This window comes from Dermochelys coriacea, chromosome 1 (assembly GCF_009764565.3).
Source record: "Dermochelys coriacea isolate rDerCor1 chromosome 1, rDerCor1.pri.v4, whole genome shotgun sequence".
NCBI lineage: Eukaryota > Metazoa > Chordata > Testudines > Dermochelyidae > Dermochelys > Dermochelys coriacea.
The window spans coordinates 287,890,017-287,902,809 of NC_050068.2; the positions used below are offsets into that span (position 1 = coordinate 287,890,017).

Consider the following 12,793-nt stretch of genomic DNA (forward strand, 5'->3'; position numbering starts at 1 on the left):
GCCTCAGAAGTAAGGAGGAAAAAAAAAAAAAAAGAGATCACTGGTCTATTACGGGAATGCTCTCTATTACGAAAGCACCAGTCTTGGGTCGATTTTTAAGGCTGAGTTCTGCACTTAAATAAAGTATTCTAATACTATGGTGATAACGATGGTATAAAAACACAGCTGAATAGTGTTTATAGGTTCTTAAGAAAAGCTATGATTCAGATATTATTTCTTCTTATCACTAGGCTTGGGAGGATTAGATCATCAGTAAGTGACAGTAGATGTTCATTTCACCATACATATTAACAAAAATTTACATCTGTAATAACCAGAGTTTACAGATAGGCAAAATAAGAAACATGCTGCTTGAGAAGAGTTTGATTTAAGAATATTGATTTTGTATATTTTGATGGGATGAGGACAATTCTGTTTTAATGGTGATAAAGCTTTGAAATCTCAAATCTCTACTGTCATTAAAGAATTAGGGTCTGATCTCACCTATTGCCTGACCCCCTCCTCCCCACCCCAATTTCCTGCAATTGAAAATTTAAGTTAATAAAAATTTTAAAAATGCTTAAAACTAAACATTGATATGTCAAAATTGTAAAAAATAAAAATCAAATTCTGCTAGGCTACTTATGACACAGCTTTTCAAGATCCGTTTCAACACTTTGGAGGCTCTAGAATTCTGATGGTATGTTACTCATATTCCCATTAGTCTCATTATGTTGACTTATGTACTCCAGAATTAGGATTCACAACTTCAACTCTCATACCAGGAGATGTCACACACGTTGGCTCAGTATGAAGGTTAAAAAAATTGAGAGGATTTCCTCATTCCCCCACAATCTCGTGTTGCAGGGCTGTGCAGGCGTAAGTATTGGTACAATTTGTGTTCTAAACCCATTTTTTTTCCCACCACTACTGCAAATTCCCAGGTTTCCTTTACCTCCCCATCTACATCCTATTCCCAAAATAGAAAAAAGTTCCAGTGTCTTAAAAGCTACCTCAGGAACCGGAATGTAATTCCCATAAATCTTGTGTGATGGTACTCCTGAAATTCTAGTGACACCTCACAGGTCCAAATTTAGCAAGTAGCTCCAAGAACCCTCTACAATCACGGTCAGGAAAAGAAGTTACCTAAGGTGCTTACATTGTCCACATCATTGTAGCATCTGAGCATCTCATAATCCTTAATGAGCTACGGGTGTACTATTATCCCTATTTCACAAGGGATACTGAGGCACAGAGAGGCTAAGTGACTTGTTCAAGGTCACACACTGTAGAAGAGCAAGAAACCGAACCATAGTCTCCCAAATCCTAAACTAGTTCCCTAACCACTGGACCATCCTCCTTCTGGATAGTGGCTCTTTTAAGGGTCACCCCTCACTCAGAGGTTGGGAGAGTGACAAGGCATCATCTGAGCTGATGGGGCTTGGGTAAGCCATTGGTCCCTATATCAGTGTTTCTCAAACTTTTGTATTGGTGACCCCTTTCACACAGCAAACCTATGAGTGCGACCCCTCCTTATAAATTAAAACTTTTTTTGTATTTAACGCTATTATAAATGCTGGAGTCAAAGCAGGGTTTGGGGTTGGAGGCTGACAGCTCGCGACCCCCCATGTAATAACCTTACAATCCCATTTGAGAACTCTTGCCCTATCTAAACCCTATCTTTCCAACTTCAGCCTGCACTCAAGCCCAGATTAGCAGCTGCAAGGAGTCAGAAGAGCTGCTGTTCTGGAATACAGACATCTATTTTACTTCCCGGTTAATTTAGTAATTTCCACTCTCCTCTCATGTGTCTTGCAAGGCATCAGACCAGCAACAATTTGTCCATGGAAGCCACTTGGACCATCTTTTAGAATCAGCCAGCATTATTTGAATATTAGACAGTAGTTGGTTCCATGGGAGTTATAACTCTTTGAAACACATTTAAACAAAGGGTCTTGGCTTTTGCCTTCTCATTTGATTCCCACCTATCTTGGCTGCATTGTGGGGTCAGAGAATGAAGGAAAAATCCTTCCAATTCTATATTAAGTGCAGATATTAAAAAAAACTGCATTATTTGAAGTAAATTACTTCTATGAAACTGTTTTAAATGTATTTAAAATCATGGTCAACAGGCCGTTCATATTCATCTCAAATTTAAAGCAATCCCAATGCTTTGAGTCTTTATAATCTCACATTAATTCCTGGGGTTTGTGTGTGTATTTAACAGGTGATTTTATTGTAAAGTGGTAATTTAAAAAAATAGCAGGGAAGATAACCCTTTTCATTCCAAGGTCACATTCTATTCCTGTGAATAAAGTCAGAGCTGAAAAAGGGGAATATGTACTGCTTTTTCGGTAAGGATGTATGCTAGAGTTACTGGAGTTGGTAACAAATACTACAGTATAATAATAATGTATTAGGCCAACAAAAAGTTGCAAAACATGACAGGTAAACTTGCATCTTGGAATATAAGTAATGTGGTTGCTGCATTTATATAAGTCCGATCCACATTTTTATAGTTTGTCTCTACCATTTGTAAAGTAGAACTGCTAGTTTAAAGAATCTCATCTTCCTGAATCTCTACCAGCTCACTTTTTCCTCATACCAATATCAGAAAACAGAAGTGCAGATGTAATTTTAAACTGACGGCTTAATCTACCTGCATACCAAAGATTTTAACCTCTCCCTTCAAAGTTACGCATCACACTGGATGTGAAGCCAACAACTAAGCAGAGGAGTTTCAGATTCCCAACAGTGAAAAAAAGATACTACTATTTTAATGTTCAGTTTTAAAGATTTGTCTCCAATATTTTAGAAAGAGGAAATGGAGTATGAAAACTGATTACATTTTGTAAATCATAGTAACCTGAGATTTATTTCAAAGTTACCATGCTGCACTCAATGCAATTTTAAAAAAGTCTGATCTCAAAGAATTACATTCTTTAAAATGATAGAAAAATAAAAATTGCACATACTCTATAGCTTAAACACTGGACATTTTTCATCTATAAAGCAGGCCTCATGTACAACAATCTTTTGAAATGAAATTCAAGGATGAAACTGTACATAGTCCCCTCTATGAATTTGATGGAATATGTTAACATTGTTCTATGAGCCAAGTCCCTTTATTTACAGGGAAGTTTCTATCAAATTGATATTTGTTAGATATCTTTAGACTGGTCATCTTCTTCAAGTTTCCTGATTTCACTCTTTAAACAGTTGATAGTTTCACGACTTGCTTTTAATCTCTCTTTAAGCTCAGCAATTTCAAAACTGGTTTTTTTTTTGGCAGCTTCCAGCTTTTCCCTGGTTTTAACTTCAAGATCTGCAACTGGGATAGTGACAAAGAAAAAAAAATTTTAGTGCACTGCAAAACTTCAATTACTCAATATAATATTCAAAAATTCAAAAAAGGTAACGGAGGGCAGAATCTGTTTCACAGAATCTTCACTACTGGTAATGCATGGGCCCTAAAAGAATCCAGAAGGACCTTCAGATCCCATTTTTAAGTTTGCATGGCTGGAAGTTGGGCTCCTATTCCCTACCAGGTGCAAAAAAAGCACCTTGCCTCAATGCCTTACCACAATAGTTATACTACATGTCTCAGAGATACAGTGGCACAGAATCTGTCTTTCCAAGTATCCTACAGAAATTGCAGTATTGAAATACTGTAAATTCCAGCTTTTTAGCTTATGCACAAAAACATTGTGAGAATGTTACTTTCCCCATGTCTCCCTTTTTGGTCTGGCAGGGCAACAGAAATCTGAATAGAACACTGGCACTCCACTGCATCGCAAAAACATCACCCCTCCCATTTGTGAGATATTAAATTAAACAGCCCATGCTCCAGGAAGGTCCTACTCTATATCTGCTTCTACAAGCATATTTATGAGAAATGCAAATAAGGAGACACCTCTAATACTTTGGCTGTAGAGCAATAAATCACTTCTATCCATGCCTAGTAGAAACATGTAGCCATTTTTTTTTTTTTTTTTTTAGTTAAAATGTAAAAATTTGACATGGTCAAAAGTTAAGTCATAAAACATTTTCTACTGTCCAATTAACAAAGTAACAAACTACAAATACAAAAAATAATCCTCAGTACTTTTGTGAGGTAAGTATTTTACAAATGAGGAAACTGGTAAAGACATTACTTCCACCGCACAGATGATAACACTATGGCAGGAAAGTCAAGTGATTTACCAAAGTCGACACAGCACTACAGCGGCAACGCTGAGATTAGAATCCAGCATTTTCTGGCTTTCAAAGCTATATGCACTCCCTTAGTCCTCAGTTTTAGGTATCTCAGAAGTAATATAATTTACTGACAATACTTAAATGAGAGGGGTAACATACAGACAGGAGGACAGAACCAAAGTGTAAGTGGCCTGGAGAGATTAGAGCAGTAGAGTTGTAGACTGCAATGTGAGATCTGGAATGAATATATATTAAATCTATACTCTGGGTATAGGAAATCAGAAAGCTGATTCAAAATTTGAAGGAGGGGATAAGTCAAACAGCCACACCAGTCAATATTAATAAAGTTTATTTTCATTTTATCTCCTTAATGCCCTCAATACTTAAAGAAAGCATTATAGTTGCAAAGGAAACAAAGAATTAGGAAAGAGGTTGGCTAGAGAGGTGACTCTATAAAAGTCTGTTATCTTAAGAAATGGTCTACAGCATGAAAGTTTGAGAACTTCATTTAGAAAACAAGTAATGGTAACTATTCACTCTATCCCAGAATAGCTGCTGGCTTCAGGTAAAGGTGTTAGAATTGCAGTATTTAATGTTAATATTTCAAGTTCAATCTCTGAGTTCAGTTAATATCCTATTTAGATGAACGGGGGAAGTTCACACCTCAAATCTATTGGGCAACTTCATTCCTTGTGAGAGGTTTCACAGTGGTAGCTGTGTTAGTCTGTATCAGCAAAAACAACAAGGAGTCCTTATAGCACAAGGACCCCTCGGAGTTTTTTCATTCCTTGTGTTACTCTCTGACTTCACTGGAATTACATGAAGGATAAATATTTCTATCAGCCTTCATATAGAATTATTCACAAGTAAACAATTGTGAAAAATGTACAAATCTGAAATCTTTAGATCTTAAAATTAGTATAATACTTTTGAACATTAATAGATATGTCTGTAGAGATGTTTTTCAAAAACATACAGAGCTCTTTCCATGTACAAATTTCACTTTACAGCAGCAGACAAAGAATTAAAAAACATTAATGGTTAATCTTAACTTCTAAAATTCATGTGTGACATTAGAATTATCAGTTGGCACTTACACTCTGTTTCATGCTTATAAGCTCCTAGCGTTAGCTGACGAGATGTTGTCAAAAGCTGCTGCATCATAGCAGTAGGATCTTGAAATATCTAATAGAGGAGAAAAATACACATCTGTTATCAATCTCACTATTTAAAAACAAAACCTTTAATATGTTCTCTTTTCTTACCATCTCATCATAAAACTCGGATACTACAGTTTTCTTTCCCAGTATTGCATTGGTGTCAGACTGAAACAGCTTCAGCAAATGATACAAAGTTACCTGTGCAAGGAAAACAGATAGACCTGAATAAATGTAATACAACCACTTTAAGAAAAAATAAGTGATATACCAGAATGGAATTAAAACATTCATTACTCTTTTTGCTGTGCAATCATATAGGATTTTTAAAATCCTGTAAGAATTCAAGAACTAAACCGATCTTCTGATACTGTTTAAACTTCAACAGAATAAACTGAATTTAATATTAATTGTTAAACAACTTAAGCATCCTGAAGCCAAATGTTTGGCTGGATTTGGAAAGGGTCTAGGGAAAGTAAAAGAGAAAATAAGATAAACTAAGATTGATCTATAAATGCTATTATAATAATTACATTTTTTAAAACAGTCAATAAGTTGGTGCACAACAAGCCAGAAAGTGCATCTGCAGAACACTAGCTAGCCACACAACAATATCCCATGTGGACACAGCTACAGCACTAACAGCAGTAAGTCAAAGCACGCTACAGAACTTTGCAAGCACGATGTAGCTGGCTATAGATTCACATGCTAGGTTTCTGTGCACCAGCTCACCATGTAGACAAGCTCTGAGCACAGAAAAGATCACTTGGTTCATGTGGGACCCTATGGATGCCTAACACACACAGTTAGGAAGTGCTTCTCAATATTAATCTAAATGTATAATCACCCCTCGATATATTCTCCAAGAGTTCCTTTTCTATTATTCTGTGGGAGGTGATAGGTAATGGAATAGTCTGTGAGCCTACCTACAAACCCCTGGTTATTCATGGGAGGTCAGGGCCATCCATGTGGAGGCAACATGATTCACCATGGCTCTGGCTCCAGTCAACAAATCCCAACAACTCTGCCCTTTCCACTCCTTCCCTTAAGCAAAACTGTTAAGTGCCACAGAGATGGCCGATCCCTGCTTCCAGTTGGAAGAATTGTACATAATGGAGAGCAGGGAGGGAAAAGAGACAATCCAGGCTATTTTATCTATTTTGATCCTCTTTGGAACACCTTACAGTTCTTTTCCTTCCTTCAACACCATTCAAAAAGTGTGTAATCTATCAGATTCCTCCTTAGTGTTAATCAGGTCAAGGAGAGCATGAAGAGCTTTTTGAGAGTTTTGGACAAGGAGAAAGGACTAAGCTCTTGTGATCATGGTAATTTACAAGCTCTATTTTCAACAAGTAGGCATTCCCTTCCCACCTTCGGGCACCACAGTGCTACTTGACACATGCTTTCTCTATCTAAACTTAGTTTAAAAGTGTGAAAGCCAGCTACGCACTGGGATTCAATGCATAATAAAAAATGACTCCAAAAGCTGAGTAATAGCACACATTATCTTGAAGATGCATCCAAAAGTGAAGGAGAGGCATATAGTAATGAAGACATTAAACATGCTGAGACTTAGTACTATAACTTTTTCTGGTCAACTGCATCCCATGTCAAAGTTTTATAAATGCACAATACACTCCACATAAATAAAGGTTTATTAAAAGCCAAAAAATGTACTTACAGGTCTTTCATTGGGATCAATAAAAAATATCTTGATGATGATTTCAAATTCACCCCAACCTGTTTCAGTGATTTCATATGGTGGTTTGGTAACAACTGCAGTGGAAAAAATAGTGGCAGGAATACAGATGACTTATAGTCTTATTATGTGAGACCTATGTACAAACCATAAAAAAAACAAACTTACCTCTTAAAGGATTACCATAGCTTTCATGTAGTTTAAATTGAATTTTCTTCACATAAGCAGACATATCCTAAAATGTAAACACTGTAGCCAATTATTTCCAGATATTAAAGCACACTGAACAGTTTCTCTCATTGTTTCTTCCCCTCCACATATCTATTATGTTTACTAATGTGGCAAACTTTAACTATCTGCCAAAACCAGGCTATACTCCGGGATTAAAAAAATCCACATAATCTCTTGCTACATTTCTCTCTGATGACATCAATGTAATTTATTTTCTATATGATCCTTGCAGAAATACAGATTATTTTTAACTGCCAGTCTATATAACTCACTTTTTGCCAAACACTTATCTGCACATCTTTTCCCTAATGCCAGTTCTATATCTGTACATATAATTAATTCTTCTAATGTGTTATACTGGAGATGAAGAAGCTATTCTAACTGTGCCTGTATTTCCTTCGGACCCCAACACAACGCTAAGGACCTTTCTGGCACTTCTCAAGTGACATTGTCATTACAACATTTGCTATGTTTTAACAGGTAAGGTCTCAATTTTGCAATTATGCATGTGCTTAACTTTGCAGTCCATGGGACCACTAACATGCTTAAAGTTAAATATGAATGTAAGGGCTTGGCTACGCTTGCGAGTTAGAGCACATTAAAGCACTACCCGTCCACACTGGCAAGGCACGTAGAGTGCTCTAACTCCACGGCTAGAGTGCTCCTAGTACTCCACCTCGGCAAAAATATTAACACTTGTTGTGCCTCGGCTGAAATGCCCGGTTGTCAGTGTGAACAAGAAGAAAAGGAGTACTTGTGGCACCTTAGAGACTAACAAATTTATTAGAGCATAAGCTTTCGTGAGCTACAGCTCACTTCATCGGATGCATTAGATGCATCCGATGAAGTGAGCTGTAGCTCACGAAAGCTTATGCGCTCTAATAAATTTGTTAGTCTCTAAGGTGCCACAAGTACTCCTTTTCTTCTTGCGAATACAGACTAACATGGCTGCTACTCTGAAACCTGTCATAGTGTGAACAAGGTGTCGCATTACTGCACTCTGATCAGCCTCTGGAAACGTCTCTTAATCCCCTTAAGTCAAGTGGTCACTCTCTCATTGTTTTGGAATCGCTGCAGGAATGTGGCTACGCCCTTTGAAAGAGCCGTTTCTGACAGCTGGCTGCTTATCTGCTCTGAGACAAAGCAACCATTAGTGTGGAATGCTGTGTGTGTGAGAGAGAGAGAGGCGGTGGGGGCTGCTGCTGTCTGAACTTACAAGACAGCATACTGACATGCTCTCAGTCCCTTCATAAACCCGCTCTCTCCCCCCCCCATACACATAACACACTCCCTGTCACACTCCACCTTCTCCCCCTCATTTGAAAAGCATGTGGCAGCCACTTGCATGCTGGGACAGCTACCACAATGAACTGCTCTCTGTGGCCATTGCAAGAGCTGCTAATGTGGCCACACCAATGCGCTTGTAGCTGTCAGCGTGGACAGACTGCAGCGCTTTCCCTACTGCGCTCTACAAAGGCTGGTTTAACTCAAAGCGTTCTACATCGGCAAGTGTAGCCATGCCCTAAGTGTTTGCAGAATTAAGGCCTATATCTAGACACATGACAATTTACGGTAAACATTTCTAGTTCATCTTTTGGTCAATAATCAACTTTTTGCCTACCTCATTTCTGTAAGGCTTTACATAAACTGTCCACTGATGTGTGTGTCCATCTTCCTCCCTCTTCTTTCCAAAATAACGTGCAACATTTCCATAAACTATAGGTTTCACAATAGTAACACCCTTTAAAAAAGAAAAATGATCAGCAGCTCATAAATGACAACTGAAACTAATCATGTTGAGAAGCCATATGATATACAACAGCTTAAGTTGAAGTAAAAATAGCAGCTATCTGCCACTGGTATCTGTTTTGTTTAAAATGCGTATTTGATCAGTATGAGAGGGGAGAGACTCCATCTGACAGAGAAATGAACGTTTCTGAGCAGCATAAAGAACCTTCCAGCGTGGAGGCTGCCAGTGCTAAGGGGGAAAAAAAAGAAGGGGTGAAAAATGCGTTCTCCTCCGCCAGCACAGCAGTTAGGAAGCGTCTGCAGTGCCAATCTCTTTGCCACTCAGCAGAGGCCAAGAGCCAGCTGACGCTGGGAGACCGAGTCTCCCCCCAGCTCAAGCCGCCCAGCCCCGCAGAGCAGGCACGGCGGGACCCGCTCCGTGGTACAGACAGGAAACGTCAGTGCCCCGCCCGCGGGTTAAGGCCGGTCTCTTCCGCCGCGTGCTGCGAGCGGGGCTCCCTCCGGCCCCGGCGGCACGGCTGCTGCTCACCCTGGCCGGCTGTGGCGGGGACGCGGGCTTCGCCGGCGCTGCTGCTGCGGCCCGGGCCCTTGGGGGGGCTGCCAAGCGGTGAACGCGCCGGGCCCCCCCCCCCCGCGGCCGCTTGCACCCGGCGGCGGGCGCTGAGCGCTGCCCTGCGGGCGGAGCGGAGCCACACAGCCCCACCCCGCGCGGAGCCCCGAGCGCGCCCGCTGGACGGGGGAGGGGGGACGGGCGCCCTCCCGCCCCCGGCGGAGAAAGGAAGCCGCCCCGCCCCCGGCCGGCACCTTCACTCGTCCCCCGGAGTCAGGCCCGAACTCTGCCATTCTCTTGAACATATTGCAGCGCGGGGAACCGCCCGGGGCCGCGCCGGCCGCTCGCGCTCAGCCCCCTGCTCCGCGGCAGCGAGGCCAGGCCCGCGCGCAGCTCCGGCCACGGCTCGCGCCTTCCTGCCCCGCCGCCAGATCGGGTGGGGGTGGGGGTGGGGGTGGGTTGCCCGCCCGACCCCGGCCCCGGCCCCTGCCGGGTGACGCCGACGCTTCTACGTCACCAGGGAGGCAGCTCGCGGGCAGCGCGAGTTCACCCCGCCTCCCTGGGGCAAGGAGCCACGGCAACGCGAGTGGCGTGTCACCGGGTCCGTGATGTCACCTTGCCCCACCCACTGGGGAAGAGGAGAAAGGGGCGGAGCGGGGGCGGGCAGAAGGCAGATGGGCTGGGGGCGAAAGCTGGGGCGGGGGCATACACGGGGGGCTGCAGAGGGGTGGCCACCGATGCAGCTAACCACAGAGCTGTGGAAACAGTGTGATTGCTACATGTTTGTCTTGTTGATTTGCAGGCAAGTCTGTTTAACACGCCGGCCTTACATCATAGTTAGGTGAAATGTACTTAGCAAAATGTGGCAATGTTTCATCTGTTGCTTTCTTTAAGGAACTAAACAATACTGGTCGATTCTCCCCACACTATTACAATAATCACCCTATTAAATGTGAATGAAACGTGTCATTTATACATTACTACCTGAGAAATAATCCAGCCAAACAGATTCGAACTTGTTTTGATTTGTACATCTATAATTTCAATAATTATCTTTAAGCAAATCTCTTTCTCCGCAATTCGGAATTGCTGAAGCTTTATTTGTTATTATTTGTGTTGTGACAGCACCTGGTGCCGATCTAACCCCACTTTACTAACTGTTCAGCTGTGAAGGCCATACATTTGCGCCACCTAGATTTTGGGGGATGATGCTGTGGATGACACTGAGCATATCAAATGCCTTACCAACTTTGCAACCAGCAAAGCTCCCTTTTCCCATGGCAGCTGTGCATGTCCAGAACATAAAGTGGGCAAGGAGCCCCTCTCTCCTGCTTCTGCATAAAATCTAAGGGTATGTCTGCATGGCTGGACCATGTCAGCTAACTCAGACTCATGGAATTCGGGATGCGGAGCTATAAAATTGCAGTGGAGACATTTGGGCTTTGGCTGGAACCCATGTCTGAACTTCGACACTGCAATTTTACAGCCTCACAGCCTGAGTTCTACAAATTCAAGTTACCTGACACAAACCACTAACAGTGTTTAAATGCTCTGTAGACATCCCGTAACTCTCCTTAGGATCAAACGGGCTGGAGTAGATACAGTATGACATTTATGGTGGAAAGGGGATAATGTATTTTTCAATTCTGCATGGCCAGGGCTTGTCACTATGTTTCAAGTTGCATATGCATTGTGTAGCTGCAACTCTAACCCAGGATTTTCTCACATGAGGGATCCTGTGCCCAGCTTACACTGGCAGGCCTGAATTAATTCCAAAGAATGAAATCCCAGTTCCACTGACATCAATAGCAAACTCCTATTGACTTCAATAGGGCCAGGCTTTCACTTATAGTTTCTATAATGGAGATGGCTGTATAGTAGCAGTTTGTGAAACGTTCACAGCATAATAGGAAATGCTTGAAATTAGTATGTCTGTATTTTGTTTAAATTTTCATGAAAATTGGCCAAATTTTGTAGGAAAAATAGTCATCGTATGCCACCCCTTTTTTCATATTGTAACAGTTTAAAATGTACATATGTGCAAGTATAGGGCGATCATTGACAATCATCTGTACATATTGTTGCCCCTTTTGACCCAAGCAGCTAGTCAAAGTCTTGGGCCCTGTTAGTGTTCCAGTTGGGCAAAAATTGGAGATAGGTATTTCTCTGAGGCAGTTTATTTACAAAAAATGTACAAAGCCCTGTATCTTCAAATGCAGAAGAAATCAAATATCAGGAAACAGGTTCTTTTGAATGTAACCCTTCTGCCCGTCAGAGTGCGCAGCAACAAGGGCTGGGTTCAGTATCTAGGGGTTCCATTCCAATAATACAATGCAAAACCGGCTCGAGCCCCCACCCAGTGACCTGGGACAAATATATACCACCCCCGCTGGGCGCCTCTAAGAGGCAATACTTCCCCTCTCGCAAGCACAGAGTCAGAGTGTAGCAAAAGCCTTTTAATAAGTAAGCCCTGGTTTACACTAGGCATTGAGGTTGAATTTAGCAGCGTTAAATCGTTTTAACCCTGCACCCGTCCACATGACGAAGCCCTTTTTTTTGACTTAAAGGGCTCTTAAAATCGATTTCCTTACTGCACTCCCGACAAGGGGATTAGCGCTGAAATCAGTTTTGCTGGGTCGAATTTGGGGTACTGTGGATGCAATTAGATGGTATTGGCCTCCGGGAGCTATCCCAGAGTGCTCCATTGTGACCGCTCTGGACAGCACTCTCAACTCAGATGTAGAGAGGTAGACAGGAAAAGGCACGCGAACTTTTGAATTTCAATTTCCTGTTTGGCCAGCGTGGCAAGCTGCGGGTGACGATGCAGAGCTCATCAGCAGAGGTGACCATGCAGAGCTCATCAGCAGAGGTGACCATGATGGAGTCCCAGAATCACAAAAGAACTCCAGCATAGACCGAACGGGAGGTATGGGATCTGATCGCTGTATGGGGAGAGGAATCCGTGCTATCAGAACTACGTTCCAGTTTTCGAAATGCCAAAACATTTGTGAAAATCTCCCAGGGCATGAAGGACAGAGGCCATAACAGGGACCCGAAACAGTGCTGCATGAAACTTAAGGAGCTGAGGCAAGCATACCAGAAAACCAGAGAGGCGAACGGCCGCTCCGGGTCAGAGCCCCAAACATGCCACTTCTATGATGAGCTGCATGCCATTTTAGGGGGTTCAGCCACCACTACCCCAGCCGTGTTGTTTCACTCCTTCAATGGAGA

The 12,793-nt window shown here is 42.0% G+C and overlaps 1 protein-coding gene across 2 annotated transcripts; it reads right to left on the reverse strand.

The window, feature by feature from the left end:
• Nucleotides 1-2,257: 2,257 nt before the first annotated feature.
• Nucleotides 2,258-10,189, reverse strand: YEATS4 (YEATS domain containing 4). 2 transcript variants are annotated; one of them, XR_006274644.1, is made up of 8 exons: nt 9,817-10,090; nt 8,885-9,004; nt 7,201-7,267; nt 7,015-7,109; nt 5,442-5,534; nt 5,274-5,361; nt 4,840-4,985; nt 3,196-3,310 (listed from the first exon to the last, which is right to left on the reverse strand). XR_006274644.1 is itself a non-coding variant. In XM_038372401.2 (7 exons), exons 1-7 carry the CDS (start codon nt 9,865-9,867, stop codon nt 3,141-3,143), a joined length of 684 nt encoding a protein of 227 aa, XP_038228329.1. In that variant the 5' UTR covers nt 9,868-10,189; the 3' UTR covers nt 2,258-3,140. The 2 variants fall into 2 exon arrangements, 1 of the variants encoding a protein (XP_038228329.1); XM_038372401.2 differs by lacking the exon at nt 4,840-4,985 and having other exon boundaries at nt 2,258-3,310; nt 9,817-10,189.
• Between the last annotated feature and the right edge of the window lie 2,604 nt (nt 10,190-12,793).